This window comes from Cucurbita pepo, chromosome LG13 (assembly GCF_002806865.2).
Source record: "Cucurbita pepo subsp. pepo cultivar mu-cu-16 chromosome LG13, ASM280686v2, whole genome shotgun sequence".
Classification (NCBI taxonomy): domain Eukaryota; kingdom Viridiplantae; phylum Streptophyta; class Magnoliopsida; order Cucurbitales; family Cucurbitaceae; genus Cucurbita; species Cucurbita pepo.
The window spans coordinates 139,330-166,839 of NC_036650.1; the positions used below are offsets into that span (position 1 = coordinate 139,330).

The following is a 27,510-nucleotide window of genomic DNA, read 5'->3' on the forward strand; positions in this document are numbered from 1 at the left end:
GATGTAATACATAGTAAGAACAAAAAATACAAAATCCTGAAGCAATGACATATCGCTGGTTTACACCAAAAAGACAAGAAAAGTATCCGAATAAGCATGAACCAAATTAGAGAAGGAAGCTTTAGTATGAAAAATCATGGCCATCTAAGAGATCTAGAGGGAAATGAAAATGAGAAAGCTAAAAGCGCCGTAATTGCAGCAGAAACAAGAGAAGTAGAGGGGGAACTACGAAAATGGCAGTCGCGTAGACAACGATAAGAGTGAAAAAGCAAAGGGATTGGGGGAAGTGTAGATTAATTTCAGAATTTGAGGGTAGAGAGAAGAAGAAAAAGAGGAGAAAGTGGAAGAGAATACCTGGATGGAGAGGTTGTAGCCATGGGAAGCAAATGAAAATGCAGAGATTTGAGCAGAAGAGAGAAATGAGTGAGGGAGCAGAGTTGGTCGGTGTATCGAAGAAGATGACGCAGGTCGCGAAAGAGTTGTTGACACACTATACGCTACTAGGGCTGCCCCAGGCCCAACTTCGTTCAATGTGTGAATTTCCCTATTTCTCCCTCCTCGTTTTCGCTTATATACCCTTGAACCGAGGTTAATCTCGTAAAACTAAATACCTTCCTTCCTCCCCCACTGTTCCCATTTTTATTAGGCTGATTTTATTTTTTATTTTTTAAACCTAAAATCCCATTTTTATTTTTTAAAAAAAAAAATCTTTTATCTATGTTTTTTTTCCCTGGCCGTAATATCTTGTATAAATGCACTGTGAAAGTTATTGCTAATAGGTCAAAAATGTGGTTCGTCTACCTCATCAGTTGGTTTTTGTATCGGGTAAGAGTATGTGGATAACTTTCTATCGTGTCAAAAGCTGGTCAGGGGCTATCATCTAAACACGAGAAAAGCTCAACTTATATTAAAATTTGACTTGCATGGGACATAACCCTCGAAGGAGCCATTCACAAAGACGCCCCTGTCGGAGTCAAATATGCAAATCATCATATGACTAATCAAATGAAATTCAGTGACTTTCTATCGTGTCAAAATCTGGTCAGGGGCTATCATCTGAACACGAGAAAAGCTCAACTTATATTAAAACTTGACTTGCATGGGACATAACCCTCGAAGGAGCCATTCACAAAGACGCCCCTGTCGGAGTCAAATATGCAAATCATCATATGACTAATCAAATGAAATTCAGTGACTTTCTATCGTGTCAAAAGCTGGTCAGGGGCTATCATCTGAACACGAGAAAAGCTCAACTTATATTAAAACTTGACTGGCATGGGACATAACCCTCGAAGGAGCCATTCACAAAGACGTCCCTGTCGGAGTCAAATATGCAAATCATCATATGACTAATCAAATGAAATTCAGTGACTTTCTATCGTGTCAAAAGCTGGTCAGGGGCTATCATCTGAACACGAGAAAAGCTCAACTTATATTAAAACTTGACTTGCATGGGACATAACCCTCGAAGGAGCCATTCACAAAGACGCCCCTGTCGGAGTCAAATATGCAAATCATCATATGACTAATCAAATGAAATTCAGTGACTTTCTATCGTGTCAAAAGCTGGTCAGGGGCTATCATCTGAACACGAGAAAAGCTCAACTTATATTAAAAGTTGACTTTCATGGGAAATAACCCTCTAAGGAGCCAATCACATAGACGCCCCTATCAGAATCAAATATGCAAATCATCATATGACTAATCAAACGAAATCGAGGGACTTTAGTGATTAATTATACACAACACACAACATCTAACGTTCCTACGAAAACTTTTTTCAGCAATCACTTCTCAAAGTGATCATTAGTGATTGGTTACCTTAAACATATCGAATCCCTACCGACCAACTTGTTTGAGAAATCTCGTTACAAACCTAAGTACAATGGACTAAGTTATTAGTGGTATGAAAGTGACATCTATTTAGGCCTTGAACATGGAGGAAAGGCAGGGAAAATGGGCACAGCTTGAACACTTTACATGTCAGCCATTGGAAAAGCAGTGATATCACACATTTTTTGGGGGTGTGTTCAATGTTTGTGGTTCCATTCTTGGTCAATAAATACTCTCCCACACAACAGGGGTTTGCACATAATACCATAATAATGGAGTCAGGGGTTGGATCATCAGGCACCACAATATGCACCAATGGCACCTTCCATGCCACTGCCAAACCCGCCCTTCTGATGCTTCTGGTTCAGTCGGTGTTCGCAGGCGTCAACGTTCTCTACAAATTGGCTCTCAACGATGGAATGAATCTGATGATCATGATCGCTTTTCGTTTCGTATTCGCTTCCCTTTTCATGTTTCCCCTTGCCTTCTTTCTCGAAAGGTTTTTTTCTTTTCGTCTACATTGAGTTTTCCCTTTAAAATAAAGAGAGATTTTCGTATCATTATGTATCCATTCTAATTTAAATTTCTAACAGGAATAAACGGCCGAAGATGACACGCTCCATACTCTTCTATGGATTTCTTTGTGGATTATTTGGGTACGTAAGCTAAATTAATAAAAAAAACACTCGTTACAGTTAGTTTTACATGCAAATATTTTCATTAGAATGTGTACGGGAACAGAAATGAATAAGAAGTGCAATTTATTTGGACAGAGGGACGTTGAGTCAAAACTTATACGTACAGAGTTTGGCAATGACGTCAGCAACATTTGTTTCGGCCATGCAGAATCTCGCTCCGGCTATTACCTTCCTTCTCGCCCTCTCCTTCGGGTAACAATATCCACATCTCTTATACCCAACATAAACAAATAAACTTAAACTTTTGTTGTTTAGTTTGAGTTAGGAGTATACACGAGTTAGAGTTGAATTCAGTTGGTCATTCGAATCAATTAAACAGAGTTCATTATTCAATCCAATCCAATCAATCGCCTCATTGTTGGTTTATTTTAGAAACTTTTAATTATTAACCTTAATAACTAAAATCTTATCGAACTTCATATTTGAATATTCAAAAGTTTGGAATATTCGAGATATTATGTCATTTGAACACTCTTAGGTGAAGGTGAAAATTAAAGAAATAAACCCTAACGTATAACATATGTTAAATTTTACTTCGGATCGAGTTGAACCGATCCAAAAACCCTAACTCGCTAACCAAACCCAAACCCAACTCAAAAAAGAAAAAAAAGTCAACTCAACTTTTAAAATTTAGATTAGATAATTCGAGTCGTTTAGATTATTGGGTCATTTGAGTTGTATATTTAATCGTTCCTAAACACTAAAACAACTACTATCAAAATTTCTTATTGTATTTTATATCAAAATTTCATAAATCTACACTTTTTTTTTTAATTTTTTTTTCTTATTGTATTTTTTTTTTCATAAATTTACAAAATTAGGTATGATAATTTAGAATTAAAATTTATAAATAAAAAAGAAAAAAAAAAGATTTATGAGCATGTATGTATGATGATGTATCACAATCACTTTATTAAAAAAAAAAAAAAAATTAAAAAGGATGACCATATGTTTACTTGGAAGTCCTTCTACTTTGGGTAACCCAGCAAAACCCTCTTTTGGAAAAATCAAACAAAAACTTCAATTTGATTACGAGTGATGTAAAATCCAAGAACCTTTTAGCGTAGCAACTCAATTCAACTTTGAATATTGGAAAAAGAGAAGAAAAAAAAAAAGTAGCTTTAAATACACGAAGTGTTTGATTTACAGTCGAGATGGCTGTCTAAAAGTAATGGACACTCGAGAATAAGATGTCAAAATATAAAATAATATTATGTTTGATTATAATGCTGATAAATTTCTTAAAATTCTAAGGATTTTAAACATAAATTTGTTGCAATACTATTAAAATTATATTTTTTTTATTGCAATTTAGTAATTTTATTTTGAGATAAGATGAAAATTCAAACTATTTTAACAATTAATTAATTAATTAATTAAGGTTATGAGGTTAAGGTGTACGGACATGTGTAGGATGGAAAAGTTGGAGATGAGGAGCAAGGAAGGGGTGGCCAAGGTGGCAGGAACGTTGGTGGGGATTGGTGGGGCCATGTTTCTTACTTTCTACAAAGGCATCCAGATCAGCATTTGGTCAACCCACGTGGACCTTCTCCGTGGAGGACACTTGGCACATCTTCCTCAAAATCCTCACCACTCCCACAATTTTGTGCTTGGAAGTCTGCTGGCTCTCGCCAGCTGCCTCTCTTACTCTTTCTGGCTCATCCTTCAGGTTACCATTGTTGATGCTTCTTTATTCTATAGTGTTGTATATAATATGAACCAAAAATTGAATTTGAGTACACCTAAAGTGGATAAGACATAAAATATTAACCTAAATGGAGAAAGATATGTTAGATTTCTCAAACATAGTCGACTACTATTGAATAGATCTTATATGTAAGATTTGATTTTGGTGGCAGACAAAAATGACGAAAATATATCCATGCCAATACTCGAGCACGGCGTTGATGTGTATGATGGGAGCAATTCAAGGGTTGGCAATATCAATTTGTGTGGAGAGGGATTGGAAGCAATGGAAATTGGGTTGGAATATCAGGCTTCTCACGGTCGCATTTGCCGTAAATTATTTATTTTTAAGCTTTTTAAACTTTTAGATATGATCCTTTGGTTCACTTAATAATACGACATACATATAATGGATTTGGATACAGGGGATCGTGGCGTCGGGAGCCATGGTGACGCTGATGGCGTGGTGCGTACGTATGAGAGGGCCATTGTATGTGTCTAGTTTCAGCCCTCTTATGCTTCTCCTGGTAGCTATTGCTGGATCCCTATGCCTCCAAGAAAGCTTGCACCTTGGCAGGTACCTTCAAAATTTTACAATTTAATCATTTAGTCTTCTAAATACAACAATTATTAACGAAAATTTTGTTGAGCTTTGTAGTGTGATTGGAGCAGTGCTGATTGTGTGTGGTTTATACATGGTGTTGTGGGGCAAAAGCAGAGAGATGAACAACATACTTCCATTGAAAGACGTTGAGGTTACCACTCCAAAGCCTCAAAATGAAAGTCAATTTTATGATATCAAGAACAACACAAGCATTACCACTTGAGTAAAGTTTTAATATATCATATACTATCATGTTTGAAGTTTTTATGCTTTAAGGTTCTATCTTTTTTGAAGATTCTCTATTTTGATCACTAGAAACTTGTTTTAGTATAAGCTGTTCATGTATATGTGTTGCTAGCCACACATATCAAGTTTAATATAAAGTTTGGAAACAAAGATCACAGTTAGTTTAGTTAGTTTACATGATGACATCTGATCAAAACTTCTTTATGTCAAAATGAAGATATCGGTTAATCTCATTGACTAAAGTATTCCTATGGCCATTGAAGGTTGAGCCGGCTGTAATGAGCATGATACCAAACATCCAAAATGTTAGAATACTCTACATTTTTCTGCATAAAGCACTTGACAAAATCATGATCTAAAACGTCATTTAAGGTGCCGTTCTGCCAAGTTTGCTACACGAACTCGAGCATATAGCCCATTTACATGCTTTTTCGTATCGCTGGTGGGAGCTTGATGAAATTTCTAGTCTATGATTACATCATTAAAATGTTGTAAACAAATGAAAACATCAAATATTCAAGGCTACAAAAGTGACCGTTACCCAACGGCAGCTCCCAATCTGGGGTATATCCATGGCATCTCTGGATGCTTGGTTGTCTGATTCACCAATCTTAGGAGCATTCTTGAACAGAAGATGGTGTGTCATCGACATAGATAATTGACTGACAAGACACCACAGCAGAGAAGGTTGAGAAAACAAAAAGGGACAATAAATAAATAAAGTAAATTTATATAGAAAAGTGAGATTCTTTCGGATGAGAAGAAAGTTGACGTGTAAAATACCAGATCTTCAAATAGTTCAGCAAAGAAGCATAAAACAGGTCCTAAGCTTACAAACTTGCTCCTTTGAACGAGTAAAAGTGAGGATCCTGTCTGGCATCATAGAAACGGCACGAAGTAGTCCAGAGTATATTAAGCGATGGTAGATATAACATCATCTGCATCGACTTTAAGCTGAAAGGAATTTTTTATAAAAATATCAGGCATATTGACAAGAGGGTTGTACTAGCAACGAGACAATCATTAAAACATAACATACCAGCTTCAGATGATTCATCAAAGCACCATGCAGTAGGTTTCTCAGCTTCTCACAAGCATCTACCATGTGACCTGAGCGGATCAATTCATCTATTTTGCACCATAAGTTCTGAACGGCATTGTAGGGGAAACAAACAGAGGATGGTCTTTTTCTGTTAATTATGTCTGTGGGTGGCTGCAGAAAGTTGGAATAAGTTTCAGTATGTGGCCCAGAAAATCTAAAATTCAGTAGAAAATGTTCAAAATTGAAGAGAGATTTCATTTACGTACCATCACAATTTATAAACTTAGTTCGTGTTGGCTAATTGTTAAAATCATGCATTTTCTTTTTTAGTTTTGGAGAGAGATTTTTCTTATTCCTGAAAATGACCCAATAATGGGTACATATAATACAAGAGAAATTCCAACTAAGGAAATTAATTATAAAAGGAAAATATATCTAAAAAATAATTAAGAGATAAATGTACAAATCAACATAAGTGTTTCACGCAAGGTACATCGTTAAACAACTGTTCTTTGATGAGTTTTATCAAAGAATATTTCTCAACATGGAGCTCAAATAATAAGTGAAAGAGATTTCGTTAGCTCAATGGGACTTTCAATCATGCGGATAGATAAAAGAGATTCAATTTGTCAACTAAGTGATCAATAGAATTTCAAGATATAAAAGCCAATACATAATTTACCATTGATGCAAATGATTCCATGCATTCAAGCAACAGATGTGTAGCCTCTGTATATCGCCCATAATCAACATATAAACGGAACAAGGATGCTGGATTTGCTTCTTCACAAGTCATCCCCCATGTCTTTGCCCTTCGACCATCCTGTCATATATTTGTTGGATGAATTGTAGTACATCGGTATAGAAATTAAAATATCATATCCGGGTAAACTACTGAAAAATTATATCCAGAGCAAAATTGCATATGGTAGGTTAAACAAGGAGACTAGAAGAAGCGCAATCATAGTCTACTAGCTACAGACTTGTCCATCACAATATACAATTGATATAAATGAGCATTCTTTCACTTCACAGAGAGAACTATGCCGATTCGTTTCCATATCAGAACCCGATAATAAGAGGAGTTTTGCTATGTAGTTCCAGGTTTCATCCATGCAAGGAAAGCATTTCAAAATGAGGCTACAGAGAAGTCGTCACGTACAGATATGCAAACAAAATAGGGAGTAGTAACGACATGAATTTCTCATAAATTCACTTGACTTTGGAAAGAAATAAAATTATTGTATATGTTCTAACTGATAAATCAAATACAACATTTTTTTTTTATAGAGAAGAAAGACCATCAACCAATAAGAAAAATAAATATTACAAATATAAAAACTAAATATCGCGTAATACACATCTATCTAATAGTACGAAAATCTCATGTTTGCAACCTTCCATTTGTTGTCTTTGTTAGAACTTAGGGAATCTCTCAAATCATATTTTCTTTGACTGCTTTTTTTTCTCAAGCTTGTAGGTACAAATTGTTCTCAGTTTTCAACTTGTGGTGGGTTTTCTCTTCAACAATGGCTAAAAAAAACATGCAGATTTTTTTTGGGTACATGTTCTTACTTTTATACACATGAAGATTATAATTAGTAAAAGGGTATTTACATCTATGCCAATACAGAGCATGAAAAGAAAATCAAATACATAAAATTCTTCCAATTTTTTACAAGTTTCTCTATCCCATCGTTTTGACAGTCTCTCTCTACATGATATTAATTTGAATTGGAATGTTTTCATATTTCCTTTGGGTCAGTTTTTGTCTTCTTTTGCTTTGCAATCAACTTCTCTTTTTGTTTCTCTCGGAGTTATTTTTTAGTATTAGTCTCTTTTTGTACGTTAATCTTTCTCTAACGAGTACCCCAATTATCTCCTAGTGATTTCAATACCAAGATGATAAAAGAAAACGCTAAAATTTCATCCAGTCAAAATGAATTAAATATAAAATCACTGACAAAAATAGGTAAAAACCTTAAACATCAGAACCAGCCAAAGAGGCAATTCCATCTGAGATTCCGTTCGAAGAAGTGTTTCAGCAACAATAATAGGCAATCTAGCGTTGAAACCTTTATATTTTTCCTGCAAATTGAAGATATGAATTATTAAGATAGAGAAAATAATAAGTGTAAATGCAGAGAAGAAAAAAATGACAAAACAGAAGCAGGAACAATAAACAACATGAATTGTACAAGAAAAAATAAAACGATTCCAGCATCTGCTGCTTAGTTTCCTTAATAAGCGACTGAATAAACTTTAGACCTTTAGTCTTTACCAAAAAAGAGTATATATATACATATAGTGAAAATGCATGAATAAATTGTTTGAGCTGTTAATGAACCTGTATATCTAGTGTTAATCTCTTCCTTCTTTCTTTTCCTTTATAGCTAATAATCTATTCTACTTCGCTCTTGCGAAATAGAATTTAATAACAACTTGCTGGTAAAAGATTTCCTCCTAATTTACTATCTAAACATCATTTTCCTGTATTTTTCCTGTCTCGTAAAATTCAAAGTTGCAATTGAATCATACACCAAGGACCTTTTTTTTTTAAAAAAAAAACACGAAACAGTGTATATACCAGGCCAAATATTACCCTGAAGACCAATTAAGATTTAAAAAAAAAATCAGATGACAGAAGTATCAGGGAATATCTTAAGCTGCATTCATGACATAATATGAAGGTACGTACAAGATAAAGTTCCAGAGTCTCCCAATGGCCATTTCCACTGAGATGCTGACTACTAGGAAGCACATCAAGTGAACCATGAACGTCATTTTGCCCATTTGGGGATACCAATAGAAGACTACTTATTCTGGGATCATTCCTGAAGTCACACAAAAGCCCAAAATGAATTGGATACAAGTTAACAATTAAGTTTCTTACTTGTGGAACTAACAAGCAATAGGAAACATTAACTGAAACGATTTGACTCATAAAATGACGTTTGGCTTACCGAACCCCAGATGAACTTAATCTACTAGGACAGCATTTCAATGCCATGGCAGAGAAAACTCTTTCCAACTCCCTGAGTCAACAAAGTTCAAGATTTGCAATTCTCAGCAGAATCAATAGATTTATGTTGTAATGCAATTAGAGCATAAAAGATCAATACCTCTTTAATGCTGAATCTCTCCACAATTTTATAACAACAATAAATGCCATATCATAAAAATTGTTCTGGACCAGAAGATCAACCAACTCTGAAGGGGCCTCATGAATCCCTGACAAACGGCAGTCTGCAAAACATTTAAGTAAATGCAATCTACAAATAGGTGCTTTAGTATATTAGATAGATTTAAAAGCTAAAGTTTCTAAACGAAGTTTTTATAATAATTTCTCATCCTGCTTCAAGGAAAGCATAAAACAGAATAATACATATCCTTACCAGTGAATGGCCATTTGATATTTGCTAATGAAAGGAGATACTCTGATGAGGCTAGCACAAATTCATTTTCCAGTTGCTTCATATCAATATAAGAATTCCGCTTCTGAGGCTTCGTGTCATCTCTGGCAACTATGCCAAAAAAAAGAAGCCATATTTTCAAACAAAACAGAAAAGAAGAATGAATGGATAACTAGATAAATATTTTCAATTGACACAGTGAAAAATAAATACCATTCAGATCCAGAAAAAAGAAAGAGAAAATTAGAAAATCGGGAAATGGAAAAATGCACTAGGGAAATAAAAGAATTCATCAAGTAAAGCATTACTTACACTGTTCATCAACAGTTCTTTTAGCTTTCTTACTTGGGTAGTGCTTACTCTGGATGGCATCTCTTTCAACCGGGGGTTCAATCCACGCAAAATTAGGATGAACAAGATGCAACGCATTGATAGCAGCAGAAAGGCCATTCAATCGTTCAAGCAGCAACGAGGAACTTAACTGGTTATCTCCTAGAGTTCCTTCCATTCTCAAACGAGCTGAATAAAGGTACATATAACTTGCTGCTTTTTGCCAATTATGTCGGCATATTTCAAAAGCATACAGTAACTTATACAAGCTTGGCTTTGATAAGAGATCAGAACGTTCAGCCTGCATTGTGATAAAGAAACCCTAGACATGAGTTGACAAGAAATAAAGCAACTTACTCAAGCTAATAAGATAAATAACATTGGCGACGAACATGCAAACTTCAAGCTTTACAGCTAAATACCTTCCATACAAGCTCCTGCTCTACCTTCTCTGCTAATCCAATGAATGGTAATTCACCACAACAAAGAATCTGTACAATTAACATAAAGAGATTCATTTACGCAGAGAAGAATGAAGGAAAATTTCTCGTTACTTCAGGAACATAATAGAAGATAACTATAACTATTGAACTACTAGTTAGTAAATATTAAAGAAAGTATAAAAGATTGAAAGAGAATTATAGAAACTAATAAATACCAAAAAGAAAACACTAAAACAGCAGAAAACATTGTCATTTGGAGGAAATAGAGATCGTGTTCTTTATAGTCAATATCCATGGTGGACCATTGGGTTACTATAGAACAATTTATGTTATTTGAAGGCTGCACATGGACATACCATATGATAATTTGTACTTGAATCACAATCATATGAAGATTAAGTGTTTCTTAGATGCTGATCGGACAAGATCCAAGGTAAACAAAAGACCCACATCAAGATACCTTATCTTTGTTGGAGTTAATTTAGTTTCATGGAAGAGCAAGAATCAAATTGTGATCCCACCATCAAGTGCCAAATTAGAATACAGCTCTATAGCACAATCTGTATGTGAAATAATGTGAGTGCCATAGCCTCTTAACTAACGCTTCAGTTTTGTAGTTCCAACTAACCTGAGGTGTAAAAACGAGCTTGCCCTTCATATTACATCCAATCAAATATTTTATGAACAAACTAAACATATTAAAATTGATTATCACGTTCATGAGAAAATATAAGGTCTGGTATCTGCCAAATATGTGAGACTGAAGAGCAATGGGGGATATTTTATGAAAGCTTAAAATAAAGTTCAAATAGATTAACTACGTAACAAGTTGAGCTGATGAACATATATGCTTCAATGTGAGGGGGGAGTATTGAAGCAGTCAGCAGATCTTCCACACAATATTTCTTCCAAACCCGAACCATTCCGACGAGGGAGAAAATCTTAAACCACTAACATAAACACCTATTCAAACATTTATCAGATGTAAAACTGCACACCTAACAGGAAGAGATAATCCATTCACACTGTCACCAAAAGTTCTACATGGGCAAGAATAAGGAGCAACAAAACCATGTGTGTTTCTAAAGAAGAGAACATATTTTTTTTCTTTCTAACATAAAAGACCAACTTTCATTGAGAAAAAAAAAATAAGAAAGAAAGAATATAAGGGTATATAAAAAAACAAAGCCCACGAAAGAGAGCACGTGATCATAAGAATTTTGTCCAGACAATTCCAATCCACGTGATCATAAGCCTTTTCAAAATCAATTTTAAAGATGAGCTCTTCCTTGAGCCTCGATAGTTGAGGGAAGAACGTTTCTCAATCTATTATTTAGAACTTATTCTAGAATCTTGTAAAAGCTTATGATGGATCTAAAATCATTTACGTTCGTTGCCTTAGTTTTTTTTTTAAGGATAAGACAAACAAAAGTTTCGTTCCAAGTATCACTATCCCCCTTGAAGAACTCCTTCAAAAACCTAACAAGGTCATCATTGGCAATATCCCAGTTTTCCTCGAAGAAGACCATGGAAAACTGTTAGACCAGGAGACTTAATCCCGTCACAGCCAAAGACCACATTTCTAATTTCATTCAAAGAAAAAGGGGCCACCAACTCCGCATCCTCAAGATCAGAAACAGGACACCAATCAATATCTTCAACAAAGGGCTTGGGAGACATGATTGGGTCATAGAGTTTCGTGAAAAATGATAGAATCTCCTCTTCCACTTCTCTTTCCCCTTTGACCTTCACACCTCTTTCATTCTCAAGAGACCCAATGGAATTCTTGCTTTTTCTACCATTAGTCGTACTGTAAAACAAAGTTGTGTGATAATCCCCCTCTTAAGCCGGTCTCACTTTGGACTTTTGCCTCCAGCTACAATTCTCTTTTCTAATCAATTTTGCAAACTCCGCCAAGCTGACCTCATCCGTCCAAAGCTCTTCACCCATTGAGATCCCTTTTCCATCAGCCCTCCACACAAATCTGCCACCACAGCCAGCAACTCTTTAGGGCGGAGAAGGCATAACATCCAACACAGTCGCTCAGTCTCCTGTTCGAGCCAACTTTCTGTTTTGTCAGAAGGTTCAAACACCAAGTGTGATATGGACCTAGAACTCCCCTTCACAAGAATGACTATCTATCAATGACGCTCCGGTTGGCCTTTACAAATAGCCCCTGCCATGTTGCTACAAAACAGTTTTAAGGATGGAGCCTGCCAACACTTGCACTCTGTTTTCATTGATATCTTACCATTTGCACTCTGTTTTCCTCTCCACAACTATACCGGCCTCAAAGTTAAAAACAACCTCATACTCCGCCAGCAAATCCCCTACCATAACCTTTTTATCTGACCAAACTTTTTCCCTTTCTTGCACTGGAGGGGACTTCCATGACGTAATCCTTGATATCTTTCCACTTGCACTCTGTTTTCCTCTCCACAATTAACCTGCCTCAAAGTTAAAAACAACCTCATACTCCGCCAGCAAATCCCCTACCACACCTTTTTATCTGACCAAACTTTTTCCCTTTCTTGCACTGGAGGGGATTCAATGACTTAATCTCTCCTACCTCCAATTTCCTTTTGGAGTCAGAGTTGGAAGAAACCCAGAGAACTCTCCCTTCAACTTTCCCCAAACATTACCCCCTCCCCTTGAGGGACAAATAAAGAAGCTCTTCTCAAAAAGGATCCCAAGAAAGAAGGCAGAATCAACCANAATCTCTCCTACCTCCAATTTCCTTTTGGAGTCAGAGTTGGAAGAAACCCAGAGAACTCTCCCTTCAACTTTCCCCAAACATTACCCCCTCCCCTTGAGGGACGAATAAAGAAGCTCTTCTCAAAAAGGATCCCAAGAAAGAAGGCAGAATCAACAACATGCATTAGAAAGAACTTGAAAAAAGATAATCGCTGAATCTAGTTTCCTTCTCCAAAAACCAAAGGGGTTAATTGTCTTCAAGATCAAACCTAAACAGTCAATCACCCGAGTTAAAGTCCCAAAATCCAGTTCCAATCTCCCTTTCATACCCCCACTGTTCTCTTCTACCACTGACTTTCTTCCGCAACCACCCTTACGGATAAAAAACATAACGCTTAATTTTAACCCTCTTCCTCCTTTCCCCAGTAAGCTCACATTAATAGAGAGAAGGGAGAGGATTTTCTCTCTCTAAAAAACTGTCTTGACGCAAGAAGAGGACAAAGGTTGGGGAGAGATATAATTAAAGGTGCCGGAAACCTAAATGAAACGTGGGAAACATAGTTGAATTATTCTTAAACACAACAGATCTGCACTGAGTACAATGAAAATGAAAGGAAAGCTCGAGAAGAATCAGTATTGTCAATTAATATTCCGTAATGAAGGATAATTAGTTAAGCATAGCTACTGGCAGACATAGTCATTCATAGTTAGTTTGTTTTAGATAAATAAAATAAATACAAGTTGTTGTAGATCTTCAGGTTGGGATCAAATTCTATTTGGTGGCTTTTGATTCATGCGTTTAGCTATTTTAAATGCTCTCTTTCCTATGCAAGTTGTTGCTCATGCATAATTTTTCATTTCATCCATGGATATTAGTTTCCTCTACAAGATGATAAAATAAAAAAAAGGAATTATAGGCTTTCATTTTAGTTACACCTGCCAAAAATAATGTTTTTCTACACTATCACCATGGCAGATGAAGTCACCCGGCCAAGCAAGATAACATCTGAAATATGACTTCTTTGTTTTGATTAACTCAAGCCATAGTATCAATTATGCTTAAATAAAGGAAATAGGCAACGAACCTTAATGGCATCACATTCATAAAGAACGATTATGAAACGCCTTAAGCAGATATATTGGCTCTCCTCATCTGGATTTGAAATGATTGCACAATATGCATCATAGAATTGATGTAGATCTAAAGAAAACTTGAAGATATTTGCCCAAAGCCGTCCTTGGATAGAAATGGCAGATTCATTGGAAGGAAGTCTACCACAATTATCGTTTGGACTTACAGCTTCTTCCACTAACTCAAGCGCAGCAAGAGCAAACTCAAAAGCTCCTTTGCTGATATTATACTGCTCAAACAATTGCATTGCCCACTGATAGTAATGGAACCTCCATGTGATACTAGATAAACAACCAGCTGAAAAAAAGTGGGGGTGGGACGGATGAATAAATACACAAGACCAAATCAGCTGTTCCATAACAAGCTTTTAAAAGTATTTCACTTTCTCTGAACTTACTAAGCTCAAAAGAAGATAATCCCACTTCGGGAGGCAAACTCTGCAAAGCCTGGGAAGATCTGTTTCCAGACGAAGCTCTACATAGAACAATCACAAGGAAAGTGAGATCACCTTGTGAAATAAATGAATATACAAATTCATAGTTTACAAAAAGGTAAGCAAATAAGAGTATATTGATTTTCTTTTCATTTTTTATTTACATTTTCAAGTTGAAATCAGTGGGATTAAATTCTATGGATCACAAATGAGGTTCTATAAGACACATCGCTGGCTTGAAATAAAGAAGTACTCAACAATAAAATGGCAAACCATGTGATGCAATTCCTTGAGGAGGATAACAACCATGGGCACGTAATTGTGCATGGAAATTAATTAAAACCAACATAGAATTCTTAGCTACATATAATACCTGAAGAAACTGCATATAGCTTCGTGAACCTTCCTCTCTTTCATCATTCCGTGCAACTTATAATGTGCTTGAGCAAGTTGACAACAACCAAGCAGGTGATGCATTATACACCATCCACCATCCACATCTTGCATACATTGTGACGTCTTCTCATTCTGTGATTGAGCCTTCACTACACTGAGCAGGTACTTTTTTTTTTTGGGGGGGGNAGGAAGCAAAGGAATAAAATAATAAAACAATTATAGAACCTAAGAAAAATTAGAGAGAAACATGACCAATTTAATACAGGCAACCAGCACAAATTGATCAATTGTCCAGCTGTTAATAGTCCTTAATTCCTAAGTATGAAAAACTCTTATTTAAAAAGAAGAATACTACAAAATTATTTTAAAAGAAAAATATAACAAAATGATCATCTAATCGAAATTTTGAGCTTGAGGTTTATACTAAAAGGGTATTAAATCAAAGGAACAATACCAAACAATTGACTTGTCACAAAGCCAATCTAACACTCCAAGCAATGATACTAAAGATTCAAGAAACCAATAGTTTACTCCCATTTCTTCATCCATCCAATATCTTGATGTTTCAATAGCCATTAGAAGTTTTCATAACTGGACCAACTATCCTAGTGCAAACTATCTTTCTAATAGAGGTGATCATCAGTCGATCAACATTGGTTTTGGGCTCCAACCGAGTTTCAGAACTGCCAAGTCAATTTTCTACCATCCTAGATAGTTGGTTTTGGAAGGGTTTATCATGCGGACTGACTGACCACACTGGCAGTTGGTCGATTTTGGACAGTTTCGTGACTCCAATGAACTGAGCATAAACTTGTGAGAATAAGAGAAGGATGAGAAAAGAAAAGAAAAGAAGAAAGAAGAAAAAACGTGAGGAANCTTGTGAGAATAAGAGAAGGACGAGAAAAGAAAAGAAAAGAAGAAAGAAGAAAAAACGTGAGGAAGGGAGAAGAAAAGAAAAACAAATGAAAGAGAAGGAAAAGAAAGAGAAAAAAAAAAAGAAAAAGGGAAGAAGAAACGAGGAGAGAAGGGGGAGAGAAAGGAAGAAGATACAAAAACAACTAATAAAAATCCATGGGAAGACTGGCATGGTCTTCCCAAGGTGTAGCTGCTGCTGCAGCACAATAAATGGCATTAGCCCTTTTTTCTTCTTCTTCCACTTCTTTCTTATTTATCTTCATTATGTTATGGTCAGTCATTCGGTCTGAAAAGTATTTTCCAACTAAGCCAACAACTGACCGACAACAATTCAGTCAGTTTTGGTCGGTCGGATCAGTTTTCAGTGTTGTTTAATCACCCCCACTTTCTGATTTACCTTCATTACTGGAAGCTTTGGTATAGCTCTGGATTAAGTTCTTGTTAAATTCTTGATTAAATGTTAACCGATTATTGTTTTGAAAGTAGTGAGGAGGCTGTTTTAGTTAAGTTGGTGGCTGTTTGTTAATTTTTCAGCCGCTGAAGGCTTCTTCTGTAACAAACTCAGTATAAATACTAGTTGTTTCACATTCAAAGCATCAATAATAGATTAGGGACATTTTTCTTCTACTCAGTTCACACAAAATTGGTATAGCTCCTATCCTACATCCCAAGGCTTGATGGCAGGAAAAGGCATTGTCCATCCCGGTAGGTGGGAATATGGATCCCCAATCCAACCCACTATGGACTCTTTCTCCCAAAATGACGAACTAATGCTGGCTATCAGTTAGTTTACCCTTTAGGTTGATTATATTTTGATATTATTTCCTTTTTTGTAATAGATCTTCCTCCTAAAGAAGCGCAAATGTAACTTTTGTGAATAAGATATAATATTTTATTCTACTTAATATTTAGCAAAAACACTATTGAAGATGAAATCCCCCATAAAATGCAAGTCTTTCTTTGATCTATAGCCCCAGGTAGTATCAGCACACGGTCAACAGCATACACAAGTTCCCAGCTCTGGCTCTCTTTCAAAACTTATTATTGGTTGCTCCACAGCTACAACCTTATGGATCAATCCTTTTAGAGAACTGGGTGTGGATTGGGTTCACCATTGCACATCAAGCTTTACCTATTGCATCTCTTTTCCAATCACAGATTCCCAGCCCAAAATCAGACGTTGAAGAAAGATTCCCTTTCAGAAGTTATGCTTTTTACGTTCACACTAATTAATGAAACATGTAGTGCTTTTATGGGAAAANAATCACAGATTCCCAGCCCAAAATCAGACGTTTAAGAAAGATTCCCTTTCAGAAGTTATGCTTTTTATGTTCACACTAATTAATGAAACATGTAGTGCTTTTATGGGAAAAGAAAATCCACAAGAAAAATATTCAACATGAGTCCAACATGTGGTCCTTTTCACAAGAAAGGCTACAAGTCATCAAATGCATGTCAAAAGTGTTATTAGATAATATGTGAAGGATTAAATGATTAAAAAAACTAGAGCGGAGGACAAAAGGGGAAACGTGTCTAAGTGTAGAATATGGCAGAAAGTGAACCTCAACAGCATCATATTGACCATGCCTTAGCAGAACCAGTGCAAGTTCTGTTGAAGTATTCAAAAAGGCGGAAGGTTCTCTACCGTTCCCCCAAATAACCCAGCTGGTAAAATTGTGTGTTGCAAGAACAATGTCCTGTGGACTAAGAAGACATTTGGAAGACAAGTAGATAGGTCCTTCAGTTGAAGGATTCATCTTTAACATCAGTAAAGAAGCCAATGTAAAGTCACATTTTCCAAGCTTCCCCTTCCATATTTCTTTACTTCCATTTTTATCTGTAACAGGATTAAAAAAAAAATTAAAAATAATAATTAAATAATGAAAGACGAAAAACTAGAAAAATAACATCCTTCAAATAAACAGCAGCATTNAGAAAAACTAGAGCGAAGGACAAAAGGGGAAACGTGTCTAAGTGTAGAATATGGCAGAAAGTGAACCTCAACAGCATCATATTGACCATGCCTTAGCAGAACCAGTGCAAGTTCTGTTGAAGTATTCAAAAAGGCGGAAGGTTCTCTACCGTTCCCCCAAATAACCCAGCTGGTAAAATTGTGTGTTGCAAGAACAATGTCCTGTGGACTAAGAAGACATTTGGAAGACAAGTAGATAGGTCCTTCAGTTGAAGGATTCATCTTTAACATCAGTAAAGAAGCCAATGTAAAGTCACATTTTCCAAGCTTCCCCTTCCATATTTCTTTACTTCCATTTTTATCTGTAACAGGATTAAAAAAAAAAATTAAAGATAATAATTAAAAAATGAAAGACAAAAAACTAGAAAAATAACATCCTTCAAATAAACAGCAGCATTTAAATTTCCAGCCAGAACCACAATTTGAACATCAAACGAAGGTACCTATTTATCTAAGTGATGTTTATAAACTCATAACTTGAAGAATAGAGATAACATCATGCAATCAGATGTCACATTAAGGACCTCCTTGAAATGATCTCTTGGTGTAAGCAGTGAAACAGAAATAATGAAAAGAAAAAAAAACGAATGTGCTCTTGAAGTTTGATTAGCACTTCCCTTGAAACGCATAATACAGTAAGAACACGTTCTTTTACAACAGGCAAAAAAAATACTGAAATAAAATGATAAAGAGTTTGCTCAGATGATAATACCATTAACAACCACCTTACACCTACCAATTTGTAAAAGTGAAAGTTGAGAACTGAAATCCTCAACTGCAGCTGACTCAGATGGCGTGATAGCAAGGAAATGAATAATGTGCCACTCACAAATAATTTCCTCGATCATAGGAATTAAGTCAAGTTTTATTCTTGATGTATCATCGTGGAGTAAGCCAACCTGCATGCAACGTGGACCACTAAAGTATTTAACGTAATAGAAGCATGATAAAAGTACTTAAATATAACACGATCGATAAAAACAGGATCATGCTTAAAGATCCAGCCAGAGGAGATGTAAAGAGGACCACTCAAGCATTCAATATAATAAAATATAAGCATAGTAAAATGTTCTTAAGGAAAACAATTCTGATTGCTTGTGTTCTCCCATTTACCACAACCTATAGATCCATTTCAGATGCCTCCAATATGATTGTCTTTGGCTTGTGGGGCTCCTTAAGGTTCTTGTTATTTAAACTAAAAAAAACATAAAAATATATACATACAAGAAAGAGAACCTCAAAGAAAGGAAAATATATTCTCAATAAAAATAAAGATAAAAAATAATAAAAACCTTAAAAATTAGACCTAAGAGATTGCAATATAAAAGGGAGACAATTTCCTAATTTTATAATTACAAGAATGCCCTAACTTTCACATTGATATACAACGCTTATCACATATCAATGAAAAGTTTGTTTATTCTATGAGAAAAAAAGAAAAAGAAGAAGAAGAAAAATCAACATGTTATCAAAATGCTTAATATAGAAATTAAATCTGTCCAGGACATAAAGCAAATAACAGAAAAAAAAAAAGAAGCAACATTACAGGGAAATAAAGCATACATTAAGCACAAAAATTAAATATAAAAATTTGTGGTCCTCAATTAATTAAAATAGATCTTTTAAGATAAAGAATTAAAAAATAAAAACAAAAAAACAAGCTACCATTATACGATAGATGGGTGCCATTACACATGTCAACATTTTTAGGAATCTGCAATATGTACGTGAAAAGAAACTGACCTGCCCACTGACGGAGACCATATAATTTAGAAACAACAGGACGTCTAATGCTGACTCAAGCATAACCTTTGAAATTTGGGAGGTTGCGTGAACCAAAATAGAGGTATTGACATCTGATGACCTTTGAGGCTGTACCTTGTGAGACATCTTCCGGGGAACAAAGTATTTGAGAAAACTCTCAACAACATCTAAAACCCTGCCCCATGAGGCACCCTTGTTGCACAAAGTATGAAGAGAGAGCATCATTTCAATAGAAAATTTTCGAAGATTTTTCTTATCAGTCAATTCCCTTTCCCAACCATAGCCAGCATGAAGATCTGACCTTTTAATCGTTCCCACAGACGATCCATATCCATTTTCTAGAATCTTCAAAATTCTACCAACAATTTCTCCGAAAGGGATTATAGGTGTGCTCATGAGTGACTCATAAAATATAGCTAAAGTTGTTTTTCCCAACCGATTGCTAATACTAATAACACATCTCAAGACCTCTAACAATAGTTCTGAATCTGAATCATTGTCAATCCAATCAACGTCAGGGCCTCCAAGTTCATCAAGTTCCCCAGAAAAACCTAGCAGATGATAGTAACGGGAATGTCAATGCACAAATAATTAAGGGGGATTGGTGGTTTTCATCAAGGGGTACATGTGTAAAACAACCTATTCTGCTATCCTACTTGAAAAACTATAATTCGCTGATGAATTATATATATATATATATATATATATNTTTTTTTTTTGTGTTACAATTAATGGCAGGAATGTTTAAAATACCGTCTAAAAGTTGTTCAACATTGTCCAAGCATCTAAAAAGTGATACCGAATTCCTTCTGACTAAGCCCACAGCAGTTGACGTATTGTCAATAAGTAAGAATGAAGGAGCATTGTTTGTGCACCAATGATGGATGTAGTGGGTACAGAAATTTTTCCACCATAGGTATATTGAAACTGGAGTTGCAGTTGCTCCCTAGCACAAAAAAAATATGTCATCCTTGAGTTCCCTTAAAAATCATCCTATTTTGCCCAAAACACACTTTAAAGCAGAGAAATCCACTATTACATGGACCATAAGATATAACTCTAACAGAGCCAAGAACCTACATAAATAAATCCAACATATGAGAGTGAAAAAAAACCTCATCTTCAATGAGAGAAAGAATTTCTTGTTTCAGTTCATCAGAGGTCATAGATTGAAAGTTAGAATCTGTCCAGTGTCTACTATATTCCAGTAAAGTCGCACGAAGAGCCATTTCATTGTAAACCCCAGGCTGTAGTAGTCTGCGTACGAATATAGAAGATATGAATGGCACAACCTCATCCTGCTTATACATTAAGAAAACCATTATAAGCGTTCATAATCCAACTTAACATCAGAAGTCTGGTTCTAGTTCAAAACATATTTTAACAATGAAATAGATCAGCATAATTATTATGATTTTCAGCAAAGTTTCAGTATCCAACACAAAAATACTTGATGAACATGCACCAGCTACATATCAAATACATGGTATCAGATTTTTTTCTTTTTCTTTTTTTTTTTGTTATTTTTTGTTATTTTTTAAACTCCCATATAAGTTGGCAATGCACACAAGTGCACAGAAAAAATGAAAATAATTCTTCTGGTAAGCAAAAAAATGAAAATATAGTACTTCAAAATAAAACATGGAAGTCTTAAAACAAAACTAAGAATATATACATCAAGGAACGAAAAAACAAATGACAGTTTCTCAAAGAAATTATAAAAGCTAAAACGATAATGAGTGAGCTATTGACACCTGGGCTTAAGTAAAAAACAAGGCATTCTGATATGAGAGGAGAATTGTCTAAAGCTAAAGAAGATGGACAAAAAAAAACCAACGGAAGAACATGAATGATTTAAGCAAAGAGGAAGAAAAGAAGAATAAATTGGAAATGATTTGGAGTTCAATTTTAATTGTTAATGGGCATGAAAAGGTTTCTGATGAAGCTTGTGATGATGAAGATTTTAAAGAAGCTCTTAGTTCTATTTTTAAAGAAGAAGAAATTAACTCACTTTTGAAGAAACAGTTAGATGAGTCTTCTACTCCCCCTCTCCAACACATTAGATGAAAAAGAAAAAATTTCTTCATTTCCAATGAAATGTAACTGATATTTATGAGATTATTTCTATTTCTGAGGATGGGGTTTTGGCCTTTTGGTTTCGTTCTCTCTTTGGAATGATTGTCTTTTGCTGGACTGAAGTAGTTGTTGTCGTTTGCTTTNTTTATGAGATTATTTCTATTTCTGAGGATGGGGTTTTGGCCTTTTGGTTTCGTTCTCTCTTTGGAATGATTGTCTTTTGCTGGACTTTAGTAGTTGTTGTCGTTTGCTCTGCTCTAAGTTTTCAATTTTTGGGTGATGTTGCTGCTTCTTGTGGTTTTCTTCGGAGTTGACTACTTGATTTTTGCGCTGATTGGACTTTCTTGGTTGTTTGGCCTTGTGGTGTTCGTGCTTTTCTCTTTGGCAGTTGCTGCTTTTCTTCCTTTTATGGTGTCCTGTTTCCACTGGTTGGTGCAGTTTCTATTTGAAGGTTCAATTGGTTCANTGATTGGACTTTCTTGGTTGTTTGGCCTTGTGGTGTTCGTGCATTTCTCTTTGGCAGTTGCTGCTTTTCTTCCTTTTTTGGTGTCCTGTTTCAACTGGTTGGTGCAGTTTCTATTTGAAGGTTCAATTGGTTTAAAGCTCTCTAGGAGTTTTTTTTGGCACTCTGATCTTCTAGTTTTGACTTGCTTTGGTTTTATTCAAGTTCTTGTGATCCTTTTTCTTTTTTCATAGGGCATTATTCTTTTCATTTTCAGTTTGCATCTCTTTTTGAAAAACAAAAATAATAACAGTAGTAGTAGTAGTAGTAGCAGCAGTAATAATAATAATAATAATAATTGTAATCATAATAATAATCATGTCAAATAATATATCAGTAGGAATTGTGGGATAATTAAAAAGGAGAAACCACCGACCTATGCCTTAAACTTCAAGCATTTATTGATCGAAGTTGAAAGGTAGAAGACAGTCAACTTTTGGATTGTGGTAATTTTTTTATCCATTTTGTTCTTAAGCTTGAAGTTTCTATCTATCTATCATATTTATTCCTAGACAATGGNGTTCTTAAGCTTGAAGTTTCTATCTATCTATCATATTTATTCTTAGACAATAGNTAGACAATGGTGTTTCCCCTCTTCACCCGGGGCAAAAGATAACAGAAAAGTATATAACCAGCTAACAAGGTGTGCGCAAATGTCTCGTGCGTCTAAGCTGATTAAAGGAGAAAGAATGTTAAGCAGGTTTCAGCAGCACAGGGAGAAGGCTCTGGAGTTCAAAATAACATACAAATGAAAATTACCTTTGTCGAAGAAAATATTGAATGTGTAACCCAAAGAATTGCATCAGAAGAATAATCCGCACTCTGAAATAACTGGTCTGCAATAAACTCTTCTTGCAATGCGTAACATTGTGCTTCTCCCCTATCAGATGAATAGGCAGCATAAACTAGAATAAATCATATTAGACCAAATCACCTAAGCTGCTAGGAATAAGAAACAATCTCATGGATGGTATGATTTTACAAAAACAGGGGAGGTTTCCATCTAAAGTAAGCTACAGAAAGTTATTCCAAATGGACAGAAGAGAGTTCAAACTATAACTGGAAAATGGAAAAGTATTTTACTTTCCTAATTGTTATTAGTAGATTTTATTTTAATAGTCAAAATTAAACAATTTGGGTAGAGAAATTACAAATTGGTAAGCATATATACCACTAAAAACGACAAGCCAATTATTTACAACTAAAAACGACAAGCCAATTATGTGTTTGGCTTGACTTCAATATCACCAACGACACCAAAGACAAAATCAACTCTCCAACCAAACCAATCACAAGAAACAAGATGAAGACNCCCCCCCCCCCCTTTCTTGAACACTTCAATTTTCAACGAACTCTTCATTGATACCATTTCATTGCCATATAAGATGATGATCAATCAAAATCCAAACCCAAAGGATCAAACCCAATTGCTCTTTTTCTCGTTGACTCAAGAGGGTCCTTCCTTCCCATCGTAATAATGAACCATCCTTACTTGTAGGTCTTCTTAAAGGCATAATGTTTGATGCAAGACAAAAACTCGATAGCAAAGAGAAAAGTATTTTACATGTCACAAACCATAAAACTTTTGAGGCTGCTTGGACAGAAAAACTTACACATGACCATCGGAAGGGAACAAGTCGAGAAAGATCAGTGTGTTGTCCTTTAAGATCCATATCTTATCAGATGCAAGTTTTACATCAAGACACCCACCCTAATGAAAATTGGAGCAACGACTATCAAGCTCAAAAATTATGAATTCAAATAAATTTTAGTAAGTCAAAAAACTCAAAATTGAATGAGATATCATTTACTTTCTACTACCTGATTAAAGGGAATATTGTGTGTTGAAGGCTCCAATAATAGACTGACCCTGTCTCCCCAACTAAAATGTAAACGATATATGTTGATCATTTCCAGGCTATGATCCTTCACAATTTTGTAAATATATTAGTTGATATTGAGGTGGGGGAATTAAGTATTAAATTGTACCAAAAAATCATACACAACGTTACTCTATAAAATAAGTTAATTGATTCAAGACAACATCATTTCTGGGGCAGGGGGTCTTGATAGACATCTAATATATAAAATTAATTTTAGCATATAGCAATGCTATACTATCAAGTTCCAATTTAATATCATAAGCCGCTTTTTTTATGAAGAGCCAAATTTTCATTGATATATTACAAGAACATACAAAAAACCATGCCCACAGAAAGGGAGCTAGCCAAACTAAACAAAGATGCCCAAGTCGAGTAAAATAAAACCTAAAGGATATTACAAACAAGCTTCGTCTTAAGCCCAAAGAGAAACATAAAACCTAACAAAATTGTATAATAAAACATATACAAACATACTTATTGAGTCCCAAAAGTCTTCTGGACAAGAAGCCATAATTGTGTTGGACCAAAGAGTTCTAGCCCGACCCTTAAAAGTCATCTCATCCCTTTAGTAAGCTGAAGGAAGGCCTCACCCCCCCATTTTTGGGAAAGCATCAACTAATACCTAAGAAGATGNGTCATCTCATCCCTTTAGTAAGCTGAAGGAAGGCCTCACCCCCCATTTTTGGGAAAGCATCAACTAATACCTAAGAAGATGAGAAATTTTTACCAAATAGAAACAGAGAAGGGGCATTTAGAAAACAAGTAGAGCAAATCCTAACAATTTGGCAAGGTTTGACTGCACCCCCCACGACAACAACATCCTCTACACTACAACGGCCTCAAGAGTAAATAGTACTAGATGAAGGTTGCTTCACTGGATGCAGGGAACTGAAGTGTGGAGGTGAGAACCAAGCCTGTGCTAGATTTCGATAGAAAAGTAATAATAACAAATTTTGGCTAATCGAGGGGGATTCAGCAACATGTGACCGCGCTTCACAAACATCAAATTCAAATGGCAATGTCCCCACTGAATGGAAAAAAACAATAGAGCCACAACGTTCCCCTAAGCTAAAATAGTTTGAAAAAAGAAACAATTTTAAAAATGGCAATACATGCTTAACCCCCCGGGAAAAGAGGTTTCTTTTCAAATAATGAAGATTTTTTCTACTACCTAAGCTCACCGTCTTCAAAGAAAATAAGGATGGAGGAGGATGTCTCGATAGGATCAGACTTTGGTGTAAAGGGGTTGAAAGGTTTTTTTTTAANTTTCTACTACCTAAGCTCACCGTCTTCAAAGAAAATAAGGATGGAGGAGGATGTCTCGATGGGATCAGACTTTGGTGTAAAGGGGTTGAAAGGTTTTTTTTTTAAGAAGAATTTGTTCAAGACAAAAATATTGCAGGTAGAAATGCTGGAAGCTTTTAAAATGGGCAGTGGCACAATCTTGATCCTAGATGAAAGGGCTCATTACAATCATAGAAAGTCCTGATTACGAGGAGCTGATAATGCCCGAAGGCAATCAGATAGCCAAGAATCAAAATAAGAAAAAACAAAAGGGGCATATGGAGTTGGAAAACTTAATCACTATGACAAACTATGACAAACTATGACAAAGGNATTACAATCATAGAAAGTCCTGAAAGTCCTGATTACGAGGAGCTGATAATGCCCGAAGGCAATCAGATAGCCAAGAATCAAAATAAGAAAAAACAAAAGGGGCATATGGAGTTGGAAAACTTAATCACTATGACAAACTATGACAAACTATGACAAAGGCAACACATCTAAAGATTTAGAAGGGGGTAAGTCCGGATTTACGAAGATTTCCTTGTGAAATGTTAAGAGGCTTAAGCAAGGCTAGAAAGAGGCACCTCATCAAAGAAGTTTTGTCAAATACTAAGCCAAATATTGTGTTTCTTCAAGAGATAAAAAGGGATCAAATCATTACAAGCCTTGCTAAGTCAGTGTCGAGCTCTAGGTTTGTGGGGTGGACAATCTAACAATCGTTAGGCTCTTCAAGTGACATTTTGTGTTTGTCGGATGAAAAGCTCCATGATAGTTAGGGACTCATTAATAGGTGAATTTTAATATTTAGTGGGCTGATGGATGGTCTCGTTAAGTGACAGGAGTCTATTGCCCTAATTTTACTCAGGACCAAGAATGTTTTTAGAAGGAATTTTATGTTATTGGAAGTTTTTGTCTCAGGAGATCGGTGCATCGCGGTAACTTTAATATTTCGTAAGATGGATGCAAGAGAGATCTTCAGGAGGAACGATAACCAGAAGTACGAGGGAATTCAACAAGTTTATTAGTGAATTCGATTTGGTTGATGTTCCTCTCCCAAATTGGCCTTTCACATGGTATAATGGTGAGAGGCACCTGTTTTTTTCGATTGATAGATGTCAAATGAATGAAGATTGGCTAGCAAAATTCAAGAAATCTACAGTTGTCAGACTTCCTCGGATTATGTCTGATCATTTTCCTGTTGTTTCAAAGATGGATGGCTTCCTATAGTTTTACTTTTTGTGACTTAAAATTCCAAAGCAATTCCCATAAATTATTTTCTTTGCTGCCTCCTGGACCAATTGAGTCACCTTTTTGTAACCACTTTGATCCAATGGGGCATCACCCCTCTTTTTAGTATGCTCCTTGTTCTTTAATATGGTCCACATTTCTTGTAAACAAAATTGCAATCAAACACAATTTTTAGATTCTACATACAACATTAAATTATGTGAATCTGCTACACGTTTCCCAAAAAAAAAAACAATTGTACATCTTTTGTTCCCCAACACAAGATTTTGGATCAGGAACCAAAAGGGGCCTACATCTTTGTCACATAATTTTGAATCACCGACAATTTAAAGTTGCATTCATTTAAAGGTTGATTTAATATTTAGATCAAATACATGAACAAATATGCCAATTTTTACACATCTTTCATTTGCTCATGCATTAAAGGCAAACTTATATATGAAATGGGGACAATGAGAGAATGCACAGCAAAGATTCAACTCTATAAACTATAAATCTTTGTATGGAATAGAGATTCCTTATACAAGTGCTGGAAATATAATGTTAATCTACACACAAGTTACATAGAAAGCAATCTAATAGAGAAACTAATTAAGAATGTACCGGGTGTTTATAGAGAATTGCCAAAGGCATTGTACTCGTATCGATGCTCCCTTGGCCCACCCACAACCTCACAAACTTTGCTTCTAAAACCCCAGAAAAGAAAGGAAGAGTAAGTATATAAATGCAATGTCATACAGTTAATTTTATACCATGTTTCAATTCAATTGAAAAAAATTGGACATTTTCCTTCCTATCTGTAGAATCAGATATCATATATCAGTGAGTTTCCAGACTTTTTTTTTTTTTTGTAATTATATATTAGGTTTCCTTGTACTTGATTCGAGTCCCTTTAGTGGGACTTCCCATTTTT

The 27,510-nt window shown here is 35.4% G+C and overlaps 3 protein-coding genes across 5 annotated transcripts in view; 1 reads left to right on the forward strand and 2 right to left on the reverse strand.

Annotated features, from left to right (window-relative positions):
- LOC111808938 (histone-lysine N-methyltransferase ASHH3) overlaps positions 1–466 on the reverse strand; it is a gene marked incomplete in the record, with an annotated part of 11,144 nt that extends 10,678 nt beyond the window's left edge. The window contains 1 exon segment of the mRNA XM_023695190.1: positions 355–466.
- Positions 467–2,177: 1,711 nt separating this feature from the next.
- On the forward strand, positions 2,178–5,044 carry LOC111808407 (WAT1-related protein At1g25270-like). Its single transcript, XM_023694345.1, has 7 exons — positions 2,178–2,332; positions 2,427–2,489; positions 2,607–2,723; positions 3,945–4,200; positions 4,391–4,549; positions 4,643–4,794; positions 4,876–5,044. The coding sequence occupies exons 1-7, from the start codon at positions 2,187–2,189 to the stop codon at positions 5,042–5,044; spliced, it is 1,062 nt and encodes a 353-aa protein (XP_023550113.1). The 5' UTR covers positions 2,178–2,186.
- Positions 5,045–5,343: 299 nt separating this feature from the next.
- LOC111808406 (nuclear pore complex protein NUP160) overlaps positions 5,344–27,510 on the reverse strand; it is a 31,687-nt gene continuing 9,520 nt past the window's right edge. Inside the window, exons 6-28 of one of the 3 annotated variants that reach the window (XR_002817066.1) lie at positions 27,201–27,283; positions 24,001–24,105; positions 23,793–23,890; positions 22,939–23,059; positions 20,717–20,899; positions 20,355–20,547; positions 19,581–20,152; positions 18,574–18,736; positions 17,865–18,139; positions 14,928–15,115; positions 14,519–14,595; positions 14,075–14,418; positions 10,275–10,343; positions 9,835–10,153; positions 9,505–9,633; positions 9,232–9,340; positions 9,073–9,144; positions 8,808–8,943; positions 8,090–8,197; positions 6,792–6,932; positions 6,107–6,280; positions 5,851–6,021; positions 5,344–5,729 (exon numbers count right to left, since the gene is read on the reverse strand). Coding sequence is in view for 1 of the 3 variants with exons in the window: in XM_023694344.1 (XP_023550112.1) it covers positions 5,980–6,021; positions 6,107–6,280; positions 6,792–6,932; positions 8,090–8,197; positions 8,808–8,943; positions 9,073–9,144; positions 9,232–9,355; positions 9,505–9,633; positions 9,835–10,153; positions 10,275–10,343; positions 14,075–14,418; positions 14,519–14,595; positions 14,928–15,115; positions 17,865–18,139; positions 18,574–18,736; positions 19,581–20,152; positions 20,355–20,547; positions 20,717–20,899; positions 22,939–23,059; positions 23,793–23,890; positions 24,001–24,105; positions 27,201–27,283 (3,716 nt within the window). In the remaining 2 variants the exon portion in view is untranslated. Of the gene's footprint in view, positions 5,730–5,787; positions 6,022–6,106; positions 6,281–6,791; positions 6,933–8,089; positions 8,198–8,807; positions 8,944–9,072; positions 9,145–9,231; positions 9,356–9,504; positions 9,634–9,834; positions 10,154–10,274; positions 10,344–14,074; positions 14,419–14,518; positions 14,596–14,927; positions 15,116–17,864; positions 18,140–18,573; positions 18,737–19,580; positions 20,153–20,354; positions 20,548–20,716; positions 20,900–22,938; positions 23,060–23,792; positions 23,891–24,000; positions 24,106–27,200; positions 27,284–27,510 lie in introns of those variants that run through there. The other 2 variants (XR_002817065.1, XM_023694344.1) reach the window with 2 other exon arrangements.

Bases quoted from the DNA above. Each gene is read 5' to 3' on its own strand.
- LOC111808407 (XM_023694345.1), top strand. From the start codon at position 2,187: ATGCTTCTGGTTCAGTCGGTGTTCGCAGGCGTCAACGTTCTCTACAAA. The intron at 2,333-2,426 runs GTTTTTTTCTTT...AATTTCTAACAG, and splicing joins CTTGCCTTCTTTCTCGAAAG to GAATAAACGGCCGAAGATGA. The intron at 4,795-4,875 runs GTACCTTCAAAA...TGAGCTTTGTAG, and splicing joins GAAAGCTTGCACCTTGGCAG to TGTGATTGGAGCAGTGCTGA.